Raw genomic sequence first — 27,468 nt, forward strand, 5'->3', positions numbered from 1 at the left:
GAGAAGGATTCAGGGGCCTTTAGCTTTTGTTTTAATCTGAAGAAATTTGTCTCTTTTTGTGTTTTTTCTCGGATCAATTTATCAATTTTCGTCTAATAAAACACTAACTTATGTCAAGTTACTATACATCATTAGCTATATTTGTATTAGGATGAAAAACATACTTTTTCTCTTTTTGTTTTTGAACTGCAAAACATCTTCAAGCCTGCAAATATTTCAGTATCGATTTACCGAAGACAAACGCAAACAAACAAACAAAAACAGTTAATTGACTGTTGGAAAATGTGCCATCACGACTTCCAAAACTCCAAAATATTCACTTTAAAAGCAACAAATCGTCACATTTGAGAAGCTGGAATCAAAAAATGTTTGTCCATTTTTGCACAGATTTAGCATAACATTTAATTTTTCCCATCGTATGAAACTGTCAGATCTGATTAGTTAGCAATGTCCATCAAATGAGTTTATTGCCCTCTGTTGTTATTATGTAAAGGTACAATACATTTGACATCATTTAAAAGACACACAGTCATGTCAGCCAGCTGAGACACAAAATGTCAACTCGTTAACACCAAAGTCCATTGATAAAACAGTCATTTTTACACACACTGCAACAGTATGACCTGTGTGGGGCGTTGCCATGGTAAACAGGTGTTGAGGACATGAACCCAATATAAGCTTATGAACACTATCTTCAGTTTATATTTAGGACCGTTCAGTTTAGATTTACACTTCATGAAAGGGGGTCAGTTAAGGGTACAACCGTTACAATAAACATCCCGTTCTGTTGCTGTAGTTTGGTTTGCAAGTCAGACAAATCACATCTTCACAACATATGTAACAGGACGCCATGTTATGTCAGTCAATGATTATTTCTAAAGAGCAGCACAAAACTAAAAGTCTCTCGTTGGAAAAAATAATGGCGTTTTGGGAATGAACTCCGTAGTTACGCAGACGATATTGCATCACTTCTTTAAGTGTCAGGCACATACGGTCTCAGCAGAAACAAGAGCTCACAACCAAGGATGGAAGAGCGTTATCGCAATCATTTTTACAGTCACAAAAAGTACAAGAGAAGACCATGAACTGAGATGTGTTGTTGAAATGAGAACTGTTTGAATTATGTGTCACCTTACCCCAACATTTCCAAATAAAAATCTGTTGTAGTTTGAGCTTTAAATTCTAACAGTTTCACACCCATTTTCTGTTGCTAGTCTTCCTAAATCCTGCAGCTTCACCCAAATTTAGCCCCTCCAAAAAGAGGCCTCTGATCCACTTTGCTTTTCTATTGTTAAACCATCTGAAGAAAAAAAAAAAGGCTCGGTCATCCTCTGAATCCCCTCTTAAGCCCTTTTATAAACTGGCATGTGTGACGCAAATCACAAATAAGCAACAATGTCTGACAGTTAGTGCTGTAAATGGTTTAAAAAAAAGAACAGTTAGCATTAACAGATGGCGCACAGAATCGGCTTTGAACGTCACATCTATAAAATCTGTTTGCATTAAGCCGGCTCTCTGCTCAAACGCCACCTGCAGCTGGGAAAAAGAATTCAAAATTGAATCTACATTTCTCATTATTTTACACATATACAGGTGTAGTGAGATATTTAGACTCATGAGACATGTGCTGACGTCTCTCCCTGCCTGCAATGAACACTGCGTTATTCAAAACAATACAATGAATACAAACTTTTAAGGTTATTTTCAGCTTGTTGAGTGTCTCCAAAATTATTAGAGGTCAAGTGGAATAAAGGTAATCTCCCTACCCTGTTTACACAACTCGGTCATTGTTGGCTGTTTTTTGACCTGTTCAACGTGCTGAATCGCCCATCAGTGAGAGAAATCACTCTGATCAGCAGAGAAACAAAGTGAGGAAGGTAAACAAAAGCTAAAGATGGCGTGAGATCAACACAGAGCTCACTGAGCCCATTGAGCTCTTTTGCGGAAATGGTTCATAATTGTTCGTGTTATATTTCGCTAGCACACGATAAATATTACTTTCTATATTGGGTTGTGTTTTTAATGTGCTAACTGGCTAACTAGCGTCTTGAATGCAACCTGTTGGTCTCCCGGTTTCTCATTATGAATGATGAATACAGACTACCGCCGCCTGCTGCTATGGAGAGTTTTTTCTCTCATGCAGGCGCAGAACGTACGTGCTAGTTGGCTGTTGGCTGTCGTCTTTGCGGTGTGTTCAAGTGCAACTTTTTGGTTGACACAGGCGACGTGTTGACACAACAGTCGGCCTTTGTCACCACTCATTCTTGGCCACCAGTTTGGTGTGTCCGGGCCTTTAAAGACACAAATTATCACCCCGTACATTTTCAGATTTTACAGTTCTGCGTCAGTATTCATTTTACTGGAAAACGGGCTCAGAAACACACACACGGATCTCAGATTGTCAATCAAAAACATTTCTTTTCACTCACTTCTGCTTTTCCTGCAAGTGTGCACTTTGGAAATCAGGCGTGCTTTCAAGTCACCAGATACATTTTTTTCAACTGTATCTTTTAGGGGATCAGCTTACTCGATTTGGACGTCGCAATTTCGTTCAATATATGGCGTGATCACCACCTAACTTCCCATATGTGAACATGAGTTTCTGTTTAACTGTGTGCAGTGTATTGCCTTGTCCTTGCCCCGCTGTTGCTCTCTGTCCGTCTATCATGAGCCTACTGCTGCGGGAGTGTGAGCTCTGAGCAGCGGACAGTCAGTTAAGTGGACAGAGTCGATCCATTTTGGTGTCGGTGTGAGTTTGGATAGACCACTAAAAGCCTCGGTGTCGAATATCAGCCGCTGCTGCTGTGTTAGCTCATGCTAACCAGACAGAACCCACCAGGAGGAGAGTGACATTTAAATTGCACTTGTTTTTCATTGTCGGCCAATTTACATTCCTATTCTTATGTTAGATTTTTTTTATCATGCGAGTACTCAAATATGGACATTACGTAAAATGCCAGTGTCATAGATAACAAAGATGATGTCAGAGCCAGCTAAATTAGCCGCTAACTGGGGTTAACCGTATTCCACTGTCCGCTGGTGTAACAGAATAGCAGTAGTATCATTTAGAGCTGTAGCCAAGGTGATTTTTCTCTCTTCCCCTTTAATATTAATTTAAAAAAATTTTAGATTGTATTTTTATTTTTGCTTTTCATTAATTAATTTTAACATAGTTTATCTTGTTTTATTATCACCATCTATTTTTTAATTATTTTAATTTTTATTTCTATTTATTTATTTTTTTATTATTGACTATTTTTATGTTTATTATCATTATTAAGTGATTTTTTTTAGTTAAGCATATTTTACTTCATTTTTATTTTTGTATCATGTATAGAGGTATTTACCTACGTATATTTCATTGTCTGGAAAAGGGTACTGAAACTTAAGACACTGAACTACTGATTCATGTATGACCTGAAATTTCAAAGCACAAAACTATGAAGAAAGAAAATAGTTATAGCCACGTCAGTTTGCATTTATAATTCAGTATTAAACCAAGCTGTAAACTAGTTTCCAGCTCAGTGAAGTAGCTGTGAGCCGCTGTTTCCGAGGTGGGAAACTTAACCAGATGTGCATCTGCTCAACACACCAGTTAGTGTTCATCCTTGAAGTCAAATCAGGAAATACTGTTTGGAAACACTTCAGATAAAGCATGAACCTCACCAATGTGTCAAAGTCACCAAATAAAAAGTCAAGTTTGTCAGATTAATAGAGCGACATGCCTTCAGGAGATTATTTCCTTCATGTAGGTGTCAGTCGAACAAGAAGAAACACTGGAAATGTTTTCTGTGATGCATCGTCTCGTCATTTTTCATGCTGACAAACTCCTCCAAAGGGAGAAAAGGAGGTCCAGTATCTCACAGTGAGAACAAACCGCTCCCATTGGCACTAAAAGAAAAAGTATGAACCTTGTATTCCCGCACATGTAACAACCTGCATCAGGATCTCCCCACAGGAAGTCAGTCTGTCAGCTGTTCTATGCTGGACGGTATGAGGTGGCTCATCTCTGGCAGTCAATATTCACACGTGTACCTTCATGATCAGCAGGTACGAAGCTGTTGAGGTCACTAAAAAGGGGGAAAGAGTGTGTTTGTGTGTGTCACAGAGGGCGAAGTGGTCTTGTCTCCATGACAGCAGCAGATGGAGCTGTTGGCAACCTGTTCATATGATCCAATGCTTCTCATTGGTTGCTGCTCACGTCTGTCATCCTGAAGCCCTGCTGATCCTGGACCAGAGATTGGCTGTGAAGATGAAAGGAAGTAACGCCACGCTCGTCTTAAGTGATCTTCTCATGCTGGATCTGGTAGTAACAAGCCTGCAGGTGGGAAAGAGAAAAACACATAAATAATGACGGGTTTAATGACTTTATATACTTTTATCTTCAATTCTTGCACTCTCTTCAGGCCAGGCAGTACAGAAAATAATGTTATACCTTATTTCTATTTCATTTATTTTTTTTATATTTTTTTTATTTTTAATCATCTCTGTACTTTAATTTCATTTTTATCTGTATTTATTTTATCATTTTTTTTCCTATTCTTTATTTCTTATTGTTCTTGGATTAACTTTTTCCTTAAGTCTATTTTCCTTAATTTTTATTATCACTATTAATATTTCTCTATCGCTCCATGTGAGTATCCTATATTGTAATATTTATTTATTCGCTTTTTTATTTTTTATTTTATTTTAATACGAATAATAAATGTTTTACTGAGATTTTTTGTATGGCTGTTACCATTTCGCCATTTTATTTAATTTTCATTAATTTTCATTTCATTTAATTTTAATTTTTATTTATATATATTTCATGTTTTTCTTTTTTTAACTTTATTACCTTATTTTACCTTTTTTACCTTATTGTAACTTGTATTTTTATTAAATTAAATTTTTTTTTGATTTTTGTGCGATTACCATATCTCCATTTTACATCATTTTTATCTTTATTTCTTTGTTTATTTTTATTTCAATTTTTATTATATTTTAATCATTACTATGCTTATCATCATCATTATCATTATTATCTTCATGGTAATTATTCTTTTTTTTATAAAATCTTTTTTACTTAATCTTTTATTATCACAATTACTCTCTTTCTATCTCTCATGTATGTCCTTTATTAATTTTTTAACTATTTTTTTAACATTATTTTTAAAATTTCTATTTTATTTTTTGTTGTTTTTAAATTAATTATTTTTTATTTAGATTTTTGTATTACTATTACCATCTCTCCATTTTATTTAATTTTCATCTTTATTTATATATATATATCTTTTTTTTAAGATATCATCATCAATATTATAACATAGATATTATAAGGTGTTGTATTATTTATTTGTCCTTTTTTTTTACCTTATTACCTTGTTTTTTTTACTGTAACTTTTACTTTTAAGACAATTTAATTTTGTACTTACATTTTTGTATGATTATTACCATCTCTCCATTTTATATCTTTTTTTAAAAAAAATCTTTATTTCTTTGTTTATTTCTATTTCCGTTTTTATTATATTTTAAGATACTTTAATTATTACTATGGTTATCATCATCATTATTGTTGTTATCTTCATATTAATTCTTTTATTTTTAGAAAATCTTTTTTACTTAATTAATTTTTTTTATCACTATTACTGTCGTTCTATCTCTCCATGTATGTATCCTTTATCAATTTTTTTTCATGATTTTTCAAAATTTTTATTTTACTGTTTCAATTAATTATTTTTATTTAGATTTTTGTATTACTATTACCATCTCTCCATTAAATTTTATTTTCATCTTTATTTATTTATTTATTTATTTCACTTCAATTTTCATTTATTCTTTCAGTCATTGTTATTACTGTTGCTGTTGTTGTTTTACTGAGTTTAATTTTAATTATCACTATCTGTCTTTCTATGTCTGGAGGTATTTACCTGTGTAATTTTGAAATGGGCATTTAAAAAGTAAGACACTGAATGATTCATGTGTGCCTTGAAAATTTCAATAAAGACAAAAAAAGTTTATATATATACTGACAGATGTGTGTGTGTGTGTGTGTGTGTGTGTGTGTGTGTGTGTGTGTGTGTTACCTTGAGTGTGGTGAACATGATTCCATGCTCTCCGTGCTGCACGCAGGGGTCCATCAGGTCTTCGATCAGGCTGACCTCTGAGCCCAAGTTCCTGATTCTGGAGGACAAAAAAAGAAATCAGAAGTTTCATACGATTTAGGAATTTTCACCTTGTTGTTTTTGGACAACGGTGATTATGAGAGCTCAGAAGCAGCATATAGAAAATGTTGTATTATTTGCTCTGATAAGAGGTTGACAAACAGTTCAAACATGTTGATTATCTATTTTAGAAATGAGCAACAATCTCTTTTTTTGCTCTAAAATGCGGCTGACCGTGCACGCAGCACCACGTAGAGGAAGACGGGAAAGAGGTCGTCCATGGACCACAGGAAGTCCTGCTTCAGCAGCGACTGAACCTCCTGTGTGATCTCCTCAAAGGTGAGCTGGATCACCTGCAGCTTGTCTGACGGGGTGAACGTTGTGCTGCAAACAAACAAGAAACCTGATTAACTGACCTTGCTTGCAAGCCAAGAATCTGATCCTTTAAAGTTGTTGATTCGAGCCGTACCTGATCTGTTGTAGTGTTTCCACTGCAGAGGCGAAGCAGGCATCCTTGGTGCTGGACAGGACCTGGAGGAAACACGCTGAAACTCAGAGACTGAAACAGGCATGCCCTAAATGTGTGACTAAGGCAAACATCTAAACCATACCTGCTGCTTCTCCCCCAGCGCGGGCAGGGAGACGGGAATGGAGACAGGCCAAAACTTTCTAAGAGGGGACAAAAAAAATGTAGGATTTACACTCGGATCATTAAATGAGGACTTTGCATTGTCGCAGCCAGCATGTGACGTACTGCTGAACACCCAGGAAGGCGAGCAGGGCCAGGTCGGGCTGCTTGTTGAGGCGGAGGACACACTCCCAGTAGACGTCGTCCTCTCTCTCCTTGTCCAGAGCGTAGAGGGTGAAGAGCGGCGGGTAGAGACGAGGCAGCAGGACGGGCAGCAGCAGAGCCGAGCTGCTCACCACACGGCTGAGGACACACAGAACAGACTTTAACAGGAGCCAACTGAGGACTACCAGAGCTTCAAGGAGGGGACATTGCGCGGTCTTTACCCAGGTTTCGGTGACTCTAGCTGGGCATCAGTTGAGCCTGGTTCCTTCTTGTCCTGGAGGTTGGTGGTGGGCTCTGGAATTAGGCCGCCCTCTTCTGGCAGGTCTGGGAACAGAAACCTGCAGAGCATTCAAGAGCACACAAAATTAACGGTGATCCATTTTGTACATTTACTAAATTGAGAATATGAGCAGTAAGGTTGCTGTGCTGAATGTGAGCTACCTGACGATCTGGAAGATGCGGTTCAGGTACGACTTGATCTCGTTGACAGCCTGAGGCAGCAGCCGGCGATTGGCTCCAACGCCCACGTAGGTCATCCTGTAGACCGCCACCAGGGTTTCCACCAGCCGGCCCAGCGGGTGGAGCGGAGTGTCACACGCCTACAGGAAGTAAAGAAATAGTAATACAGTGTTGAGTCACGGACAGGATTACAATTTTAATATCACACTGACCTGCGTGAATGTGGTTTTTGTTTTGTTCGGTGGGCTTACCTTGATGAGGTACAGGCGGATGGTGTGATACCTCTCCATGGTGATTGGTCCTGCGTGCTGCGGGATGACCTCCAGACTCTCCAGGGTTCTGCTGTGACTTCGGGACAACATCTCCGGGCTGCGACACACACAAAACACAAACATCAGCATCTGGAAATAAATGGGTTAAAACACCGACATCCAATCTTAAACTCAACAACAAATCACACGCTATAAAGGTACCTGTCCTCAATGTGTCGTCGGCTGGTGGTGAGGGCCACGGCGATGTTCTCCCACGCCTTCCAGCTCTCCCCTCGGCCCGGCGCCTCGCAGCCAAGCTGACTCCAGCACTCCTCAAACACCGCCTGCCACTTGTCCTCGGGGCTCACACACAGACGCCCCAGCTTCCTGCCACATCACACACAAACATATAAAACAAGATCAATAAATTCATTCCAATGACGCAACAATTTTCCTGCACATTTTTCTCTGAGCTTACACAGCACGGGTTTTGTCCTTGTCGGTGTCGAATAGGTGCGGTTTGAAGTAGGAGCCCGCCACTTTGAGGCCAGAGCCCCACTCGCCATTGAAGGAGCCCTCCAGGTAGTCACCGTTTGCCATAGTGAGCACACCCTGACGAGGAATGAATATAATAAATGATTAAATGAAACACAAAACATTCTGTTAATTAAGATATTGCTGTTCATTTATCACCTTTCCATTGAGGGTCCAGTCGTCAGAGAATTCCCCCTCGTACGTGGTGTCGTCCTCTGACACGAGGATCCCAGTGCCCTGAAAGACGACTTTTTTTTTTTTTATCTTAAACTTAAACAGTGTTCAGGAGGAGGAAAGTGAAGCTACTGAAATAATTTACTGTGATTTTAATTAAAATAGGTTAAATGACTGAAACAGTTCATACTGGACCTTAAGTTTGTGGGGTTTTTTTTGTTTTACTGGCCATGCAAGCATTTTTTTCCGTATGTCATTGTGAGCTGGAGAAAACTACATTCTCTATTTCTCAGTTTTTCTTCTTCATAACGTTCTTGGCTATAATGTTTGCACATTTTTAGAGACACTTTCGTGAATAATCATCATTTCAATGTTCTTCCCTGTTCTGAAATCCCGAAGAACTGATAACAAAAGTCAGTGCTGCTACTGTCTCCAGTCTTCCTCACTGGAGAATGGAAGCTGCCAAAACCAAAAATGACTAAAACACTGAAATAAAAAATAAAAATAAAAAATAAAACACAATCAAACAAAATAAAATAACTGTAAAATATAAAAAAAAAATCACAAAATTAAAATAAATTGGAAGAAAAAATGACTAAAATAAAATAAAATAAAATAAAAATAACTGTAGAATTATTATTTTTTAAATCTATGGGGGAATAAATAAATAATTATTTAAAAAAAATAAGGTAGAACATTTTAAAGAAAAGTAAAAAATGAAGAAAAAATGAAATGGAAAGGGAGCTGCCAAAATCAAAAATAACTAAAATATTTAAATAAAACAAAATAAAAAATAATTACATTAAATTAAATTAAAATAATTGTAAAATAAAAGAAATTAAATAATTTATTTTAAAAATATTAAAATAAAGTGGCAGTGGAAAAATGAAGAAAAAAATGACTAAACCAAATAAAAAAAATAATAATTACATTAAATTAAATTAAATTAAAATAATTGTAAAATAATAGAAATTAATTCATTTATTTTAAAAATATTAAAATAAAGTAGCAGTGGAAAAATGAAGAAAAAAAATGACTAAAATAAAATAAAATAAAATAATGGTAAATACAATTTTAAAAAATCAGTGGGGAAATTATTTAATCAAAAAAAATATAAAAAAATAAAATTAAATTAAAGTGGAACAGAAAAGTAAAAAAAAAAAAGAAGAAGCAAAAATAAATATCAATTAAATATATCACATCTATTCTTAATGTATATTAATGTTTAATTTGGTACATTCAGTGCATCATACAGTGATAAACTGATGTGATACATTGCTTCATTTCTTTATTTATTCTTGATTTTGGCAGCTTCCATCCTCCATGCCTCACACCTACCCTTCCTAATCATTTCCAGTCTCATCTCATGATGGTGTGGGGGTCAAAATATCATCAATAAAGTCAGCACAAGTGTTGGAAAATGTCACAGTTAATGATCTGTGCAAGAACTTTTTTTAGTAAGAAATACTTAAGGGACAGTCCCACCTCGGCCTCTTAAACTTCCCACCACATGCACACAAAATGTGACCGATATCAAGGAGAGAAGTGCTCACCATCATCTTATTATCTTTAAAGGCACCTTCGTAGTACAGGCCGAACTGAGTGACGACGACCCCGGTGCCCTGCCGCAGGTGGTCCTGCCACATGCCCATGTACTTCTCCCCTCTGGAGAGAAAAAGGATGAACAAGAAACCAAACAAAACCCATTTTCAAAAGCTTCTTTCCTGTCATCTTTAACCTTGTGTAACCTTTACGTTAATGAGCGTACTTTGTGATATCATCAAAGACTCCATAGCCGGTCTTCTTGTCCTGCAGCCACTGGCCAATGAAGACACTGGGGGAGGAGGTGTTGAGCTTGCCACTGCGCAGCATGCCATGGCCGTGTCGCATGCTGTCCTGGAAGGATCCATCGTAAACCTCACCACTGGCATACCTGCAGACAGACGGGAGGGTATGTATTCTATCCACAAACTGTTTTTTAATAGTATTTATGTACTTTGTTGTGTCCCTTCAAATTGTCCTCATCTTTGTCGTGTTGCCCAGCATGGACGATAAAGTTCCTCTTCACTCACCTGTATGTCCCGAGGCCGTGCATCTTGCCATCTTTCCACTGCCCTTGATAGTGATCGTTCTTGTTGAGCGTCTTATTGGGAGCCACGAATTCACCAAAGCTACACAAACACATAAATACGTGAGGAGGATGAAGAAATAGAACCTGAAAAAAATTATTTTATCTGTGAAATAATGACACGTAAGACTCATGTGCACTGAATAAATGCTCTCACCCATCTTCCAGTCCGTTCTTGAACGTCCCTGTGTATATCCTCCCATCAGGCCATTTTAACACTCCCCTGAAAAACAGTTCATATCATAATTACACATTAATATCAATATTTAAAATATTCTATTGAAATTCACTTTTATTTTAATAATTATTGTTTTCTTGTATTTATTTAAATATTTTAGATATTAATTTATCTTTTTATTTATTTATATATTTCACATATTTATTTTTTAATTATTTTATTTCATAATTTAGACATTTAATTTATTTTTTATGTTTTTTTTGTTTGTTTTTTAAGTGTGTTTTTCCTATGACTTACGACGTTATGTTTGTTCGTCATAATAAAAACATTTAAAACAAAATGTCCACAAATACAAAAATAAATTTAAATAAATAAATAAAATGCACAGACATGACAGACAGCGTGGTAGTCCAACCTGCCGTTGGGCTTCCCAGCGAGCCAGCGTCCTTCGTATGTTGCCTCTTTCAGCCTTCCATCCTTATAAAAGGTGTACGAGGCCGTCCTGGAGATGGGAGGCTCCAGCTTTTGCCCCGACCCCGAGCCGACAGATGCAGTGTCCTGCCCCGCCCCGTTAAGGGCCTGGTCCACCGCCTGATTGATGGAGCGAAGCCACTTGGCCTGGGAATGAACACATGCTCACTTTTATGAAGGACATCACACAGCGGTCCAGTAAATTTGAGCAGCAGCAAATGGAAATGTAGTTTTTGTCCATTAATCGCATAAAAAGATTTACCTTCTCCGTGGGAGAGGAGGCCAACAGGGTGAACGTCTCCTCTGGTGTAATCACCTTTAACCCGTATCTGCACACACACACACACACACACACACACACACACACACACACACACACACACACACACACACAGTTTAACAGTGGAAACAATTACTGGCATGTTAGACTGTAATTAAGTGGACTTACATGCCAGTGTTCTCCTCTGGGATCGGCTCCACCCAAAGTGTGGCCAAGGGGAAGACATGATGGGTGGAGAACTGGAGGCATGGAGAAAGGAAAAGAGGGAGGAAAGAGGGGACAAGAAAGAAGGGAAAGGTGAGTTTTTAGAAACCAAATTAAAGAGACAGTGAGACAAACCTAAGTGCTACGAATAAGCCCAAAAGATGTGTGTGGACCTCACACACAATCAGGAGGTGAATTACTGTAAGCTAACCGCTCATGATGAACAGGAAAAAAATACTTAAAGAGACGACTGCTCTCTGGAGAGACTCGCTCATGGAGCAGGCTTGTTGTGTACATGTACCTACTTGTATGGAGGAAAGCTGCTATAAAGTAAGGAGAAGGAAGTAAAAACGACGTAAAAAAAGAAGGAAATAAAGAAGTATAGGGTATAATGGTAAAGACGGACACACAGTCACAGGGAAGTATAAAAGGAAGTAAAGGTAAAGTAAAAAAGGGAACAAAGTCAAAGGGAAGTACAGAAGGAAGTAAAGTAAAAAAAAAAAAGGAGTAAAGAAGGAAACAAAGTCAAAGGGAAGTACAGAAGGAAGTACAGGTAAAGTAAGAAGGGAAATAAACAAGGAAATAAAGTCAAAGGGAAGTATAAAAGGAAGTGATGGTAAAGAAGGACACAAAGAAACAGGGAAGTATAAAAGGAAGTGAAGGTAAAGTAAAATAAGAAGTAAAGAAGGGAACAAAGTCGTAGGGAAGTAAAGAAGGAAACAAAGACAAAGGGAAGTATGGAAGGAAGTAAAGGTAAAGTAAAAAAGAAGTAAAGGAGGACACAAAGTCAAACTGATGTATTGAAGGAAGTAAAGGTAAAGTAAAAAAGGAAACAAAGTCAAAGGGAAGTACAGAAGGAAGTAAAGTAAAAAAGAAGTAAAGAAGGAAACAATGTCAAAGGGAAGTACAGAAGGAAGTAAAGGTAAAGTAAAAAAAGGAAACAAAGTCAAAGGGAAGTACAGAAGGAAGTAAAGGTAAAGTAAAAAAGAAGTAAAGGAGGACACAAAGTCAAACTGAAGTATTGAAGGAAGTAAAGGTAAAGTAAGAAGGGAAATAAACAAGGAAATAAAGTCAAAGGGAAGTATAAAAGGAAGTGATGGTAAAGAAGGACACAAAGAAACAGGGAAGTATAAAAGGAAGTGAAGGTAAAGTAAGTAGGGAAGTAAAGAAGGAAACAAAGACAAAGGGAAGTATAGAAGGAAGTAAAGGTAAAGTAAAAAAGGGAACAAAGTCAAAGGGAAGTACAGAAGGAAGTAAAGGTAAAGTAAAAAAGGGAACAAAGTCAAAGGGAAGTACAGAAGGAAGTAAAGTAAAAAAGAAGTAAAGAAGGAAACAAAGTCAAAGGGAAGTACAGAAGGAAGTAAAGTAAAAAAGAAGTAAAGAAGGAAACAAAGTCAAAGGGAAGTACAGAAGGAAGTAAAGTAAAAAAGAAGTAAAGAAGGAAACAAAGTCAAAGGGAAGTATGGAAGGAAGTAAAGGTAAAGTAAGAAGGGAAGTAAAGGAGGACACAAAGTCAAAGGGAAAGAAGAAGGAAGTAAAGGTAAAGTAAAAAAGAGGTAAAGAAGGAAGCAAAGTCGAACTGAAGTATTGAAAGAAGTAAAAGTAAAGTAAAAAAGGAAACAAAGTCAAAGGGAAGTACAGAAGGAAGTAAAGTAAAAAAGGAAACAAAGTCAAAGAGAAGTATCAAAGGAAGTAAAGGTAAAGTAAAAAAGGAATAAGAATTCAAAAGGAATTAAAGAAGGAATAAAGGGAAAGTAAAGAGAGGAAGTCAAAAGGAAATTATGGAAGTGAAGGAAGTAAAATGTTAAGAAGGAAAGAAGGGGAAGTCAAAGGGAGTAAAATAGAGATACAGAAGGAGGAGGTGCAGAGAAGGGAGAAAAGGAGAGTAAAGGGTTAAAGAAAGGAAGAAAGATATAAAGAAAAGGAAGTAAAATGGACATGAAGAAGATTGTAAAAAGGAAAATAAAGGAGGTAATTTTGTTTATTGCTTCAAGGCGTATTCAGGATTTCACAGTGATAAAATACTTTAATAATAGTCAGATTTTTTTTAAGAACTAATCAGATATTATTTAGTTGAGATTAAGTAGGATGATGCATCTTGTTTAAGATTAATAGAAGGGATGCCAGGATCAGTCATGCAAGACAACATGTGTTGCACATGTTTTTAAACAGAAGTTAAGAAGCATGCATGCTGTTGTTCACTGACACCCCGCGACTTATTGCACAGAGTCACATCACAAGACACCACAGTCTACTGTTGTCGGATACTGTTAGTTCCTAGCCTCAGTTTTACACCCCGCTTCAGGAATTCAAATACAGACATTTCTTTTGTCAAACAGTGACAGAACGAGAGAGTCGAGGCAGACAGTGGGGGGACTGGAATATGCAGGACAACCACGGGACTGGTGCAGACTTTAAGAGACGGGGAGGCATGGGAAGAAATGCAAATAGAAAGAGGAGACAAACAGGGAGCGAGGGAAGGAAATTGCTTTGGAGACGTGAACCAGAAGCTGTTGGTACCTTTTCAGATTACATATGAACCAACAGTAAAAACCAAGGCTTCAACAGGAAAGTAATTCATCCCATATTTTCACGGGTTTATTTTGAGTTTGGGGATTTCAAGCTGTAAAAACAGGAGTGCATAAAGAGATGATTAAAATGCATTAAAACCCATTGAGCCTTGGTTACAGTCAGTTCATCCTTCCATGCAGTCTCCCTCAGGTAGAGAGCAGGCAGAGGGCGAGGGCGAGGGCGGGGATAGGGCTGCGTATCACCGGACATATTTACATGATAACTTCCTGAACATACACATAGCATGTAAGCACTGGATTCAGCTGGAAATTCTTACCTATCCTTTATCTATTGTTTCCGTCCTGGTTTAATCATTATTTTTGTATTCATGTGATTAATTTGCTGAATAAACCAAAAACAGACAATTAATTACACCCCTCTGCCACCCTAAAAAGTACTTAAATGGGTAGTGTCTCATTCATGAAATGTGAGCAGAACAAATTTGTGTGTGAACTGTTTGCAGACAGAAATTTATGTGTATTTTGGCATGGGTACTGACATAATCTACACCTGCTTCTGCCTGACACACATTGAGATTAACAAGTTGGTATGAGCAGATTTAAAGGGATAGCGCACCCAAAAATGAAAATTCAGCCATTATCTACTCACCCATATGCCGATGGAGGCTCAGGTGAGGTTTTAGAGTCCTCACAACATCGATCACTACGGACGAGCAGTATGGAGATATTTTGTGGTTTCAATTATGTGCTCTTGGACGTTTGAATCTGGGGCGCCGTCAGCCTCCATTAGGTGGAGTTGTGTTGCTACCTCCTCTCCCCTTGGATCTCTGCAAGTGATGTGAGGACTCTAAAACACTAATCAGATATTATTTAGTTGAGATTAAGTAGGATGATGCATCTTGTTTAAGATTAATAGAAGGGATGCCAGGATCAGTCATGCAAGACAACATGTGTTGCACATGTTTTTAAACAGAAGTTAAGAAGCATGCATGCTGTTGTTCACTGACACCCCGCGACTTATTGCACAGAGTCACATCACAAGACACCACAGTCTACTGTTGTCGGATACTGTTAGTTCCTAGCCTCAGTTTTACACCCCGCTTCAGGAATTCAAATACAGACATTTCTTTTGTCAAACAGTGACAGAACGAGAGAGTCGAGGCAGACAGTGGGGGGACTGGAATATGCAGGACAACCACGGGACTGGTGCAGACTTTAAGAGACGGGGAGGCATGGGAAGAAATGCAAATAGAAAGAGGAGACAAACAGGGAGCGAGGGAAGGAAATTGCTTTGGAGACGTGAACCAGAAGCTGTTGGTACCTTTTCAGATTACATATGAACCAACAGTAAAAACCAAGGCTTCAACAGGAAAGTAATTTATCCCATATTTTCACGGGTTTATTTTGAGTTTGGGGATTTCAAGCTGTAAAAACAGGAGTGCATAAAGAGATGATTAAAATGCATTAAAACCCATTGAGCCTTGGTTACAGTCAGTTCATCCTTCCATGCAGTCTCCCTCAGGTAGAGAGCAGGCAGAGGGCGAGGGCGAGGGCGGGGATAGGGCTGCGTATCACCGGACATATTTACATGATAACTTCCTGAACATACACATAGCATGTAAGCACTGGATTCAGCTGGAAATTCTTACCTATCCTTTATCTATTGTTTCCGTCCCTGGTTTAATCATTATTTTTGTATTCATGTGATTAATTTGCTGAATAAACCAAAAACAGACAATTAATTACACCCCTCTGCCACCCTAAAAAGTACTTAAATGGGTAGTGTCTCATTCATGAAATATGAGCAGAACAAATTTGTGTGTGAACTGTTTGCAGACAGAAATTTATGTGTATTTTGGCATTGGTACTGACATAATCTACACCTGCTCCTGCCTGACACACATCTAGATAAACAAGTTGGTATGAGCAGATTTAAAGGGATACTACACCCAAAAATGAAAATTTAGCCATTATCTACTCACCCATATGCCGATGGAGGCTCAGGTGAGGTTTTAGAGTCCTCACAACATCAATCACTACGGACGAGCAGTATGGAGATATTTTGTGGTTTCAATTATGTGTTTTTGGACGTTTGAATCTGGGGCGCCGTAAGCCTCCATTAGGTGGAGTTGTGTTGCTACCTCCTCTCCCCTTGGATCTCTGCAAGTGATGTGAGGACTCTAAAACTTCACCTGAGCCTCCCTCGGCATATGGGTGAGTAGATAATGGCTGAATTTTCATTTTTGGGTGCACTATCCCTTTAAGCTTCAGATTTGGTTTATTAAAAATGTAAATGAGTTACTTAAAAAGACTTAAAGTCCGTGTAAAGCAAATTCTGCTATTTTCTTCTTAAACATTAAATAGGTCATAAAAGTATACCTCAAAATGTGCAAAAAAGCCTTTCAACCATTTACAATTGAATTGTGGAGCTAAGGCTTCACAAACTGTGTTTCTAGGTTTCTGTGTTCTGGATCTAGTGGGCGGGCCTTAAATCATAGCCGTGTTACGTAACAGAGTTATCCCTGCTACAAACGCCCCCTGAGGCTGTAGCAGTATAAATAAATAGAGGTGATCTGATGTTTGTAAAGTCTATAAACACAATGATTGAACAAACATTACTATTTCTGTGTGCACGATTTGTAATTAATAACATGGTTATCGTAGATTAGCTGGGCTAACTGTTAGTGGTTAGCCGTTAGCGGTGTCTGTAGTAACTCAGTAACTCAATAAACGGTCTGTGAAAAAAATATTTTTTCTAGTGGATATCTTAGTTACAACATGATTGAGCTAGCAAAGCAGTTTTGTGTTGCTATGTGTGGTATTTATTCAGTTTTGGGAAATCACGATGTCTAGAAAGCATCAGTGGCTGCAGCTGACAAGGACAGTTAGCAAAGCTGACATCAGGACGTCATCTGTTAAAAGCCTCCCGTTGTCGGATACGACGTGAAACTGCTCCAGTTAGCTCAATCATGTTGTAACTAAGACATCCGCTGGAAAAAATATTTTCAGTCAGTGGAGTTGAACCGACACTCTCCCTCCCTGGATTACATCCTCCTGTTCCGCCGGCTGCAGGTGCGGGTTTACGTCCTTGTACAGTACACGGAGGTGGCTTCCCTCCCGCGAGTGGGCGTGGACTGAATGGCTGCAGCCTGGAGTCATGAGACAAGAGGCTGCAGACATACCCCTCCGGACACGCCCCCAGCGTTTCACAGCAGAGAGAAGTGCTTGTTTTTCCATGATTTTGAGAGCTAATTTTATAGCGATTTTTTTAATCTTTCAAATTTGGCTCAGTGATTAATGACACATATTTCTGTGATGTGACAAACTTCTAACAGACATTTTTTGCTGCTTTACACAGACTTTAATACATGTGTTTTCTACATTTCTGGCATCTTGTTCCCACTTGAATCAATCAGGAGAGAGAACTCCACAAGTGTATCTTCTGTTTGAGTGGCGAGACTGTGAGACCCACGCTACAGACCAAACACTAACTATCAGTGATGGCTGACTCTGTGTCTTTCTTTGTTTGCTTCATGCTTGCAGGTCGACAGGATGCACCTATCTATAGTAATTATCACCTCCATATATGGTGGTCACTGGCTAGTGGGAGTGCGCTGTCAGTTTATGATTGATTGGCATTCATAGACATTATACACATGCCTATGATTGAGTTTTCCTCAGTGTTCATGAATCCAGTGTAGGCTTTTAGTACCTGGGTTTTTTACGTGCAAATCTGCTCACAGATTTACAAACATTTCATGAATGAGACACATAGTACAGATCTTCTGAAGTGGGGTTGTATGAGGTGTCTATCCACAGTCAGTGTAGTATCTGCAGCAATCCAAACTAACCCTTTAAAACTATAATTATAAACTGTAAGGTGTATGTCACATAAAGAACACCATAACAACACATCAAAAGTCTACTGTAGATAAAATTAAATCTCAAAAACCTTCTGATTTTACTTAACAACAACACTACTAAGATATCTGCATCTCCCCGGATAAAATATAAATATATGTCTTACTGTTGCAAGCACACAGAGTCAGATATTTGTTGTACATCACTAACAAAACCTCATTCATAATTTGTCACCCTGTGAAACCCAGCTATGACCGCGCCTGTTTTACAGGGGTGTTTGTCATGTGTTTCAGGGCTGAATCCTATGACACAGAGCCCTAAGCCCTACACACACACACACACACACACACACTGAAGAAGAAAAGGTGGGGAGTGGGGACAGTGGACACAGGTCGCTGTGCTGACATTTGCTTCTGGCTGCATACTTACAAGATTCTTATAAGGCGCCACGCCCTGACAGCACGGAGGCAAGCACACACAAACGCTTGAGACACACCAAGTTTTAGTGTCTGAAACATGGAGGGCTTCAAAAAAGTTTAAGGACGTGATGAGAAGTGTGCGTGTGTAGGTTCTGAGCTGACCTGTGCGTGGACCAGGGCGTCGTTGAAAACGATGAACCAGTTGACGGAGAACCTCCCGGCGTTCTGCAGGGTCAGAGCTTTGTTGCTGCTCTCGCAGATCAGCCGGCGGTGAGGCTTCCGCAGAGAGTCCTGACCACACACAATGACAACATTCAGCTATATGAGACACCATGTGACACCTCGAGGGCTCAATATGAAGGACACACACACACACACACTCAGAAAGTTTACCGTCATTTTGCCGGGGAAGCTCTTCCAGAAATGAAACGTGTACTCGGCGTCCTTCCTTCTTCTCTTCAGCTGGAGGGCCAAAGCTTCAAACCTGGAGCAGCTGTCCTGCAGCCTCTGGTAGTCACTGGAGCACTGACGACACAAACGTGAAATAAGCATTATGATTTTTTAAAATAAGAGTCTGACTCTGATGATCTTGGCAACAGAAATGTTCATACATTTAAGAAAATTTGAGCTCAAACCTAAATATTTTTATGTGTTTTAACAAAGAAAAGAATGCACAAAAATATATATTTATATCAAGACATTTTTTTTTAAATTATTTTTTATTTAATTCTTTCCCCCTTACACTCACAATTGTACAACACTGCAACATGTTCTAATTATTTTGATTATTATTTCATCTGTTTTTTAGGTTTATGTTACATTACACAACTGGTTTTGTTGCACCAAAAATAAGGAAAAAAATCAATAATAAATAAATAAAAATATTGGATGACATTTTATTTTATCAGTCCCCAGTCTTTTTTTATAATTTCCTTTTTAGGATATAATTTTAAAATCAAACAATATCACTCAAGATAAAAAAAAGGAGAAAAACTAAACTTAACTAAAATACAATAAAATAAAATAAAATAAAATAAAAAAAGAATAAATAAATAAACAAACATTTTATTCTTTCAAATAATCTTCAAAGCCAAAAAAAAGTAAAATTAACAAATTATCTTCTACTAGCAGTCAACAACAGTAAATAACTGCATTAACAAGGTAATTGGAACAGATGTCATGCACGACTGCAACTTGTGTTTGTTTTACCCACCACTTCGAAGCAGGTGGCCAGTTTGAGCAGCAGCCGGCCGTACTCGTGAAGGTGGCGAGTTGGGAGGTAGAAGAGCGCCACCAGGAGGTCGGCCATGGTGGGGTTCTCCTCGCTGCACTCTGCAAGCTTCTTAAGCAGCTCTGGACTCTTCCCGAAGAAATCTCTTTAGAGAAAAGCATCACTTGTTATTAAAAATTCTTTTCCAATTACTTGTGTTTTTGGCTGCATCAGAGCTGGATTTAAAGGATGACAGAGTGTGTGTGTGTGTGTGTGTGTGTGTGCGCTCACAGTGAGGGTTTGGTCAGGGACTGGAAACCTCCCATCACATGGAAGTTGCCCACAGTGCTGCAGTACCTTTAATGTAAGGCAGAATTTAGCTTTGATCAATTCAATCTAGTGTTTTAAGACTTACAAATAATCAAATGGCCGTGATGGTGATCACATACTCCTTGTACAAGTCGAGGAAGATGCTGGCGTGGTCGAGGACAAGCAGGCTCTTGACGTCACGGACGCGGCGCAGGTTGGCGGTGAGGCTGGCGGCGTGCTGCCCGGTTAGGTGACACAAGAAGCTAAATCGGCCTGCCAGACTCTGCAGCAGCCCGAGGTTCACCTGGCCGAGGGCTGAGCTCAGAGACTCTGGAGAAGGATGGCGCACAGACAGAAAGAAAGTCAAGCAAAGTAAAAGAAACGACAAAAAAAGGAAGTATTTTTTGTTGTATGTGTCACTGTTACCCAGCTCCAGCAGGGGGCGTATTATCTGTGTCTTGATGTTGGACAGCTTGCAGTAGAACTTCCTTTCGGCTGAGGCCAGCTCGTGGAGGCTGGCAATGAAGCCCATCACGTTCCTGTCCCACAGCGCCGCGCACCGCTGGCCGCCCGCAAAGACGTTGCTGACGTAACCGAGCTGGAAGACGAGGGAGACAATGTGATGAAATACACAGACATCATTTTTAATGAAAAAAAAAACTACCAGCTACTTTGTGCTTACGTCCATGCAGAAGGGGAGTAGCACAGGCTGCTGGGTGTAGCCCCCCACCCGCCCCTCCTCCTCCTCTCCTTCCTGTTGACCCAGCTCCTTGGCGTTGCTCTCCTCCGCTCCCTCTTTGACCTGCTGTCCACTGTAATAAATAATAGGACGGAAGCAGTCTCCGTCTGCGAGCAGGAGGGTGTGTCTCTCCCCAGCGCTCACGTCCCAGACCCGGATCCCCTCTGACAGCTGGGAGGAGGAAGCAGAGAGGAACATGAACACTGAGGCTTTCTCTGTGTGTGCGCGCTTTGTAAAGGAGGTGGTTTCTGTACCTTTGCAAGGCGGGGGACAGTGCTGGGTGACTCCATGTGTCCAAGCTGACCGGAGCTGTTACTTCCCCATGAGAACACCTGCAAGATTTGGCCAAATACACACACGGATAGAAAAGAAAAACAGGTTGCTTCTGAAGTGTAAAGACAAAATATCTTCGTGCAGGAAGTCTTGTAGCGCACTGACGCACCTGAGACTGAGCGGTGAGGGCGAGGGAATGATGAGCACCAGCTGCCACTCGCACCACTTCCTTATTGTTCAGACTCTTAATGCACAGCGGCTGTACTCTGCAACCGGACAGGAGGAGGAAGCATCAGATCATGTTAGTCTATCTCAATCAATCCTCCGAACATATTGACTGACCCGATGAGCGACTGCCCATGTGAGTCCACTTTTATTGTCTAATTGGGAACGAGGAGGCTGATTATTTCTTTGGATCCTGTTTGTCTGTTATATGTTGCACTGACACGCTGCCAGCTTTGTGTGCCAGGTCATCATTTCCTAACTTCTTTGTTCATATTTTGACGACGTAAACCGTAAATAAATCGTTGTACTGTTCTATATCTGGTCATGACATGTTTCTCTCAAATATACTGTGGTTACCGTGTTTCGTGCAGCAGCAAAAAGCATATCTGCCTCTAATAGCAGCATCCAAAACTTTCAAACAATAACCAGCCCTTGAAGTAAACAGCTGTTTGTCGCTGACGTCTAAAGTAACGCAATAACTTCTAAAATTAAATTTCCAAGAAAAAATGAAAGGAGCTGCATTCTTTAATAAACGGACTGTGACGGAGGAGGAAAGAGAGTTGTGCCAGACTGTAATAGGCTATTTTAATATCATTCGACCGGGGTTGAATGGTTTCCCGCGCGGCTGAGAAGCATAACATGGCGTGTGCGTGCGTTCCTACTCTCTCATGCATGCACATGCCCTGGCACACTCAGGGTGCACTACTTGTAGGCGATTTTAAATCTTTGAATCTTGCTCTTTCATTTCTCATCATATCTTTTCAGTGTTGCTGTTTCAAGTGTTTGTTTTCTCCCACGGCGGACATTTTGTCTGACAAGTCTCCTCCAGATGCAGCAACAAGAGACCTTCCTCCTACCTGGCCAGACTGTCTCCATGTCCAAGTTGCCCGTGCTCGCCGTTGCCCCAGCTCCACACTTCCGTCTGCAGGGTCGGGAACACCTCCTGGGCCTCGGGGACCGCCCCTCCCAGCGGGGTGAGGGCGACTGCACGCATCCGGGGACGTCCGGCTTTTCTCAGCAGCCGTGGGGACACTGTGGGTGCACGACACAAACACTGTAATCCTAAACGTCTGCTACACACACAACAGTGCGATACGTCTTTACAACCCTAACTGTTTGCATCTGTTGATAAAAATGTTGTCATGTTTTCAAAGCGACGGAAAGAACCTCAATCTGGATGAATCTCAGGTGCAAAGTTCAGCAGGAGAAATCAATGTGTTGTCATCAAACCAACAACATGGCCGCACAGAAACAGCACTGACATTCAGCTCACATCAGCCTGGTCATGCTGGAACACAGCAGACAAACAACAAAGAAGAAGCCTGCAGGCAGCAAATACAACACACACTGATGGATGATTAACAATCCCAGGATAGGCATTAAATTATTTCTGCTTCCTCGAAGGAGCATGACTGGAAAAAAGATTAAGAACCGCTGATTTAGACTAATTCTGACAATTTCCAAATATCCAAAAAGCTGAGAGGCTGAGAGGTTAACTTTCCGACCTCTAACAATAAATCAGCTACTCTTTTTTTTACCTGAGACTCCAGACTTTCATCCATGGATACTTTTTTGGATACAGGATGTGATCCAATACTGGCGATGGCCAAAATGCCAAACTTGATACTTTATAACGAGAGTCCACACAGCAAAAGGTGACGTGATGCTGTATATGTCCATTATTTTATACAGCAAATAGTTCACTGTAGTCTGCGCGCTGTTTTCAAGTGCAACTTTTTGGGCAAGACACAGGTGACATGAGGCAACAAATCACTCAGCCTTTGATGCCACCAGGTCTTTGATGTCAGTATGGTGGTGTGTCTGGGCTCTTAAAGCTTTTCATTCTTCTGTCTCTGCTGATTAAAGCGTAGCTCCGATAAAAACACATCTGTCAGCAAGTTCGGATTTTGATCACTACTGAGCCTGTTTGTCACAGGTAGCCTCCCGACAACACTGGGTAACACTTTACTTGAAGGTATCTACATAAGGGTGACATGACACTGTCATAACTATGACATGACACGGTCATGAACCTGTCATAAACATTATGTACATGTCATAAACATTTATGACTGCTGTCATTAAGTGTCACTCGTTTTTTGTAATGACAAGCTGACATTGTTTGGGTTGTCTTGATTATGACAACATGACATTCATGAAAGTGACATTACCAGGAGTTGTCTTTGCAATGACAAGTTGACATTAACATAAAGACATCTTCTGGTGATGTCATCCTGGTTAATGTCAAGTTGTCATTATAAGGACATCCCAAACAAATTTAATGTCAACTTGTCATGACAAAAACTGAATGACACTTAATGACAGCAGTCATAAACGTTTATGACATGTAGATAATGTTCATGACAGGTTTGTGACAGTGTCATGTCACTCTTATGTTGATACCTTCACGTAAAGTGTTACCCAACATTGTCTTCACTCTACTTGTTCAACTGTCTTTAGCAGCTTAGATAACAGACACTCGACTGCTGTTATTACAAACACGTAAATTAACCCCAGATTCAAGCCTCGTTCATGGTCACTGGAATCAATATTTGATGCTTTTTTTGGCATTCAAAAAAATGCATTGTTTTTTTTTAACCTGGTGGGAAAAAAACTGATAAACCAGAGAGTGTTTATAAAATACCTGAAGATAATCACTTATCCAGGCTGTAATTTCTTTTGCTGGACGTGCAGATTTGTGCTGCTATGTCTCATCGAGTGACTGACTCTATGAAGTTTTCTTTCCTCAAGATTCTTCATCAAATCTGATCTTTCAGCCTTAAAACTTGACTTCCACATAACCCACACAACGACGGCCCAAACACAGATGATGAAACCCACTGCAAATAATCTCTATCTAGGCTAACTACGAGGACAGAGAGATATGATGGTAGACGGGGAAAGTCCATCTTATTCCTGTTCGTGGTCACACAGACGCTATCCTGTAATGCACCAAGCTCCCTTCGCTCTCTCTTAAATCACACCCAACGACTTCATTCTGCTCCAATAAATCTGCTAAATCCTTCGGTGCCCTCCAATGTTTCCTTGATCACTGAAAATCCCTGTCAAGTTGGAGGCTAAAAGATCAATCTGCATTCCTGAGTGTTTTTAATCACACAAAGGCAGCCATTCAAACAGGCTCGCTCAAACTGGACTCAGAAATAAGTGGCAAATTGCAGAGAGCCAGGATCAGATTTATCATGGAGCAATCCTGAGAGGCTGACAACACAGCAATTTGTCAACTTCCTGTGTCCAGCTAGATGGAGGTGACATACACAGAATATAAAAGACTAAGTTGAGTGCGACACGAGGACGAACCTTGGCCGTGCTTACACGCTGCATGAGGAAGCCTGAAGCAAAGACAAACACACGCACATCAACCTGCACATGCGCAAGAAGTACTTACGCAGCAGGGCATAGGAGGAGGATAAGAGGTGAACAGCGTATCTACCCTGAGAGAGGAGTCCCGGAAGCGAGAGGCGGCGCCGGAGACCCTCCGCCTCCTCCTCACGGATGTCCCCTGTGCTGGAGCTCTTCTTGGCCTGAGTGGAGTCCTCCTGGCGGACGCGCTCCGCGGTGTTGTCGCCCACAACGCCTGTGAACCCCACCGGCCCACCTGGCCTTGGCACTCCTGAGGGAAGGTAGAAGTTCATCATCTTTTTGAGGGACAGGGCCTCGTAGGTGGAGGCGACCCGCTCGCCCACTGCGGAGGCGCAGGAGGCCACGAGGCTGTTGAGCGTGGAGCTGGGCCCTCCTGCTGACGGCTGGAAGAGACACAAAGCAGAGGCGCGCGTTAACATACGGGTCGGGTGTTAAAATGAGAGTGCCAGGATACAGTCACTCACTAGCAGAGTGTGCGGCCCTCCAGCCGTCACCTTCGCCGTCTGCTCAGCTGTCGTGTTGTCTGACAGCTTCTTCAGGTAGTCTTTGACAGCCTGCTCATCTGGATACGGTGAGCTCTTGACCCCTACAACACCGCCATCTCCGGACTTAGCTGAGGGGTTGGAATCTGACGCTGGCAGTGCTCCATTAGCCAAGACTGACTCCTCTTTCTCCACGTCCTGAGTGGGGTCAGAAGAGGGGTCACCACCTTGAGCAGGTGCTAAGGAGTATAAGGTGGAGATCTGGGAGGGGAGGACCGGCTCAGACGGGGATGTTTTGAGGACCTGTGTCAGAGCAGGTGTCTCCAGCCTGCCATCATCCTCAGTCAGCTCCACACCGAGGGGGCAGTAGTGCCCGTCAGAGATGATGACGTGGTCCTCTTTGTCCGTCATAGTGTACAGCAGCTGGTTACACTGTCTGCATTTGTCCACGGGGGGCCGGTGGATGTCCTGAGGCCCCAGGCAGCGCACCAGAGCCAGGCTGTGTGAAGCCCCACATGCCACCTGTAATACATACCTGCCTGCCAAGTGCTCAACCTTTTGTGGTTTCCAGACAGGGAAAACGGTGACATTGAGGCCCAGCTGGCAACCGCTGCCCCACGCCCACACCTCCCGCTGGACCGACAGCGCCAGGGTGTGCTGCTCGCCACAGGAAAGCTCCAGCACTGGGACCGTCTGTGGCGGGCTGGTGTCGGAGTCCACCAGAGCGACTGGAGTCGGGTTGGGGACGGTGGTGAGGCCGGACAAGCCGCACTGTCCTGAGCTGTTGTCCCCCCACATGTGGACGCCACCGTCCTCTGTCACTGCCCCGCTGTGGAAGCTTCCAGCTGCGACAGCGACCACTCGCTGGCCGCTGAGCGCGCTCTCCAGGGTGGGTTTCGCCGGCTCGGGCACTTGACTCTGCTTCCATGGCAGCTCCCCAAAACTGTACACCTGTCCACCTAAATTGGGGGAAACAACAGCACGTTTATCAACTTGAATTACAGCCTCGTGGTTGTATGCTATCCATCTAACCCTCTGGCTCCCACTCGGACCCCGAGACGGCACAAAACTCCCACTCATAGTCTTAAAATCTCGTCCTAAACTGAACTTAAGTGTTACCTTCTACCAGCAGAACACCGTGCCGGGTGCCCAGGGCGACCTGGAGCACAGGCACAGGGAGGAGCAGCCTTTCTGGAGTGACACTGCAGGAGTAGCCCTTCCAGGTGTGGAGCAGGCCTCGCTCTCCGCCACCGTCATCCCCAGAGCTGAGCGATCGACCCATCAGAAACACAATAAGTAGGGTTAAGCAGGAAAGGTTAACCACTCGCTGGTGTTATTATAGATCTCTCACAATCAATGAATCCCAGGAAAAAGGACAAGCAGTCACAGGCAGGAGGAACTCAAAATGATGGAGGATCCTCCCAAACTATTTGCTCAGTATGATCTTTTGTAAACTGAGTCAACACTCAAAGAAAAGTTGAAATGTTACCCTAGGGGCTGCCAACACTAATTACATGAAGCATCATGGGAACACAGTGTTCTTTAGACAGGAAGTAGCCAGAATATTGGGATGGACAAAAGCAGAAGTAAAGACAAACAGCACTGATGAGGTGTGAAGAAGAAAGAGATTAGAGACAAACAAACAACCAGCAGGTCTGAGCCAGCCCCTCCTGTGCAGCGCTACATCTGAACAACACATGTTTTGTGGGTGAAAGCAGAAGTGAGCTCAACTCCATCCGTAGGCGGTGTCACATGGCGATCACATCCAGCCTGCCAAGCCACAAAATGCGAAAGCAACAGTTGAGCAGAATAATCCTCTTTGGGAGAGACTTACCTCTTCCTCTGGGTTTCCATCAGTGGACTTTATGTCTCCATCAGGATGTCTGATGCTGCAGCTGTCAAACAAAACACACCTCATGAGCTGAGAGCTGGGAAACACTCCTCTAGCTTTCATGTTGCTGTCAAAGCAAACAAAGTCCCAAACAGTGACTTTTAGGGGAAAACCCACACAACTGGAAACACAGCCAGGTGACATGTCAAAATGAAAGCAGCTATGCTAACACCCAAAATGTCCTCCCACAAATTAGCTGTCATCACCTACAACCTCTGGCAGGTGTTTCCACCTGTTACTAGCTGTTGTTAGCGAGATATCACAACTGTTACCGTTAATCTTTGAAGCTAACGTTAGCTAACCAGCATCGCTAACTAGCCACACCGCTAGCTCAAACCACAGGTGTCTTTTCTTGATTTTTCCAAGACAAAAAGCCTCTTGTGTCTTACCAGCTGGCTCCACACGCCGCTCCTTGATGTGCTCACTCACACAGGCAAGAAAAACACACGTCAGTGAGGTTGTTTAGCAGCTAAATGCCGCTGGTTGTTGATCATCTCTTGATGTTGACACAGAGAGGCGCCGCTACAGCCGA

At 41.2% G+C, this 27,468-nt stretch overlaps 1 protein-coding gene across 1 annotated transcript; it reads right to left on the reverse strand.

The window, feature by feature from the left end:
* Nucleotides 1-437: 437 nt before the first annotated feature.
* Nucleotides 438-27,468, reverse strand: als2b (alsin Rho guanine nucleotide exchange factor ALS2 b). Its single transcript, XM_049569808.1, has 34 exons — nucleotides 27,326-27,468; nucleotides 26,880-26,940; nucleotides 26,165-26,310; nucleotides 25,028-26,004; nucleotides 24,589-24,946; nucleotides 22,040-22,214; nucleotides 21,127-21,223; nucleotides 20,939-21,016; nucleotides 20,628-20,855; nucleotides 20,372-20,543; nucleotides 20,086-20,275; nucleotides 19,928-19,993; nucleotides 19,640-19,802; nucleotides 18,820-18,951; nucleotides 18,589-18,717; nucleotides 11,580-11,650; nucleotides 11,394-11,460; nucleotides 11,076-11,278; nucleotides 10,640-10,705; nucleotides 10,427-10,525; nucleotides 10,123-10,287; nucleotides 9,908-10,019; nucleotides 8,340-8,417; nucleotides 8,125-8,258; nucleotides 7,869-8,033; nucleotides 7,647-7,764; nucleotides 7,378-7,535; nucleotides 7,158-7,274; nucleotides 6,898-7,074; nucleotides 6,755-6,812; nucleotides 6,613-6,674; nucleotides 6,378-6,527; nucleotides 6,066-6,162; nucleotides 438-4,318 (listed from the first exon to the last, which is right to left on the reverse strand). Exons 2-34 carry the CDS (start codon nucleotides 26,897-26,899, stop codon nucleotides 4,280-4,282), a joined length of 5,067 nt encoding a protein of 1,688 aa, XP_049425765.1. The 5' UTR covers nucleotides 26,900-26,940; nucleotides 27,326-27,468; the 3' UTR covers nucleotides 438-4,279.

The sequence above is a fragment of the Epinephelus fuscoguttatus genome, linkage group LG24 (genome assembly GCF_011397635.1).
Source record: "Epinephelus fuscoguttatus linkage group LG24, E.fuscoguttatus.final_Chr_v1".
NCBI classification, from domain to species: Eukaryota; Metazoa; Chordata; class Actinopteri; order Perciformes; family Serranidae; genus Epinephelus; species Epinephelus fuscoguttatus.

Coding starts and splice junctions, on each gene's coding strand:
- als2b (XM_049569808.1), bottom strand. CDS start 26,899: ATGGAAACCCAGAGGAAGAG. Junction 19,803..19,927: donor TCCCTGACCAAACCCTCACT/GTGAGCGCACAC, acceptor TTTTCTCTAAAG/AGATTTCTTCGGGAAGAGTC. Junction 6,528..6,612: donor GAAACACTACAACAGATCAG/GTACGGCTCGAA, acceptor GTTTGTTTGCAG/CACAACGTTCACCCCGTCAG.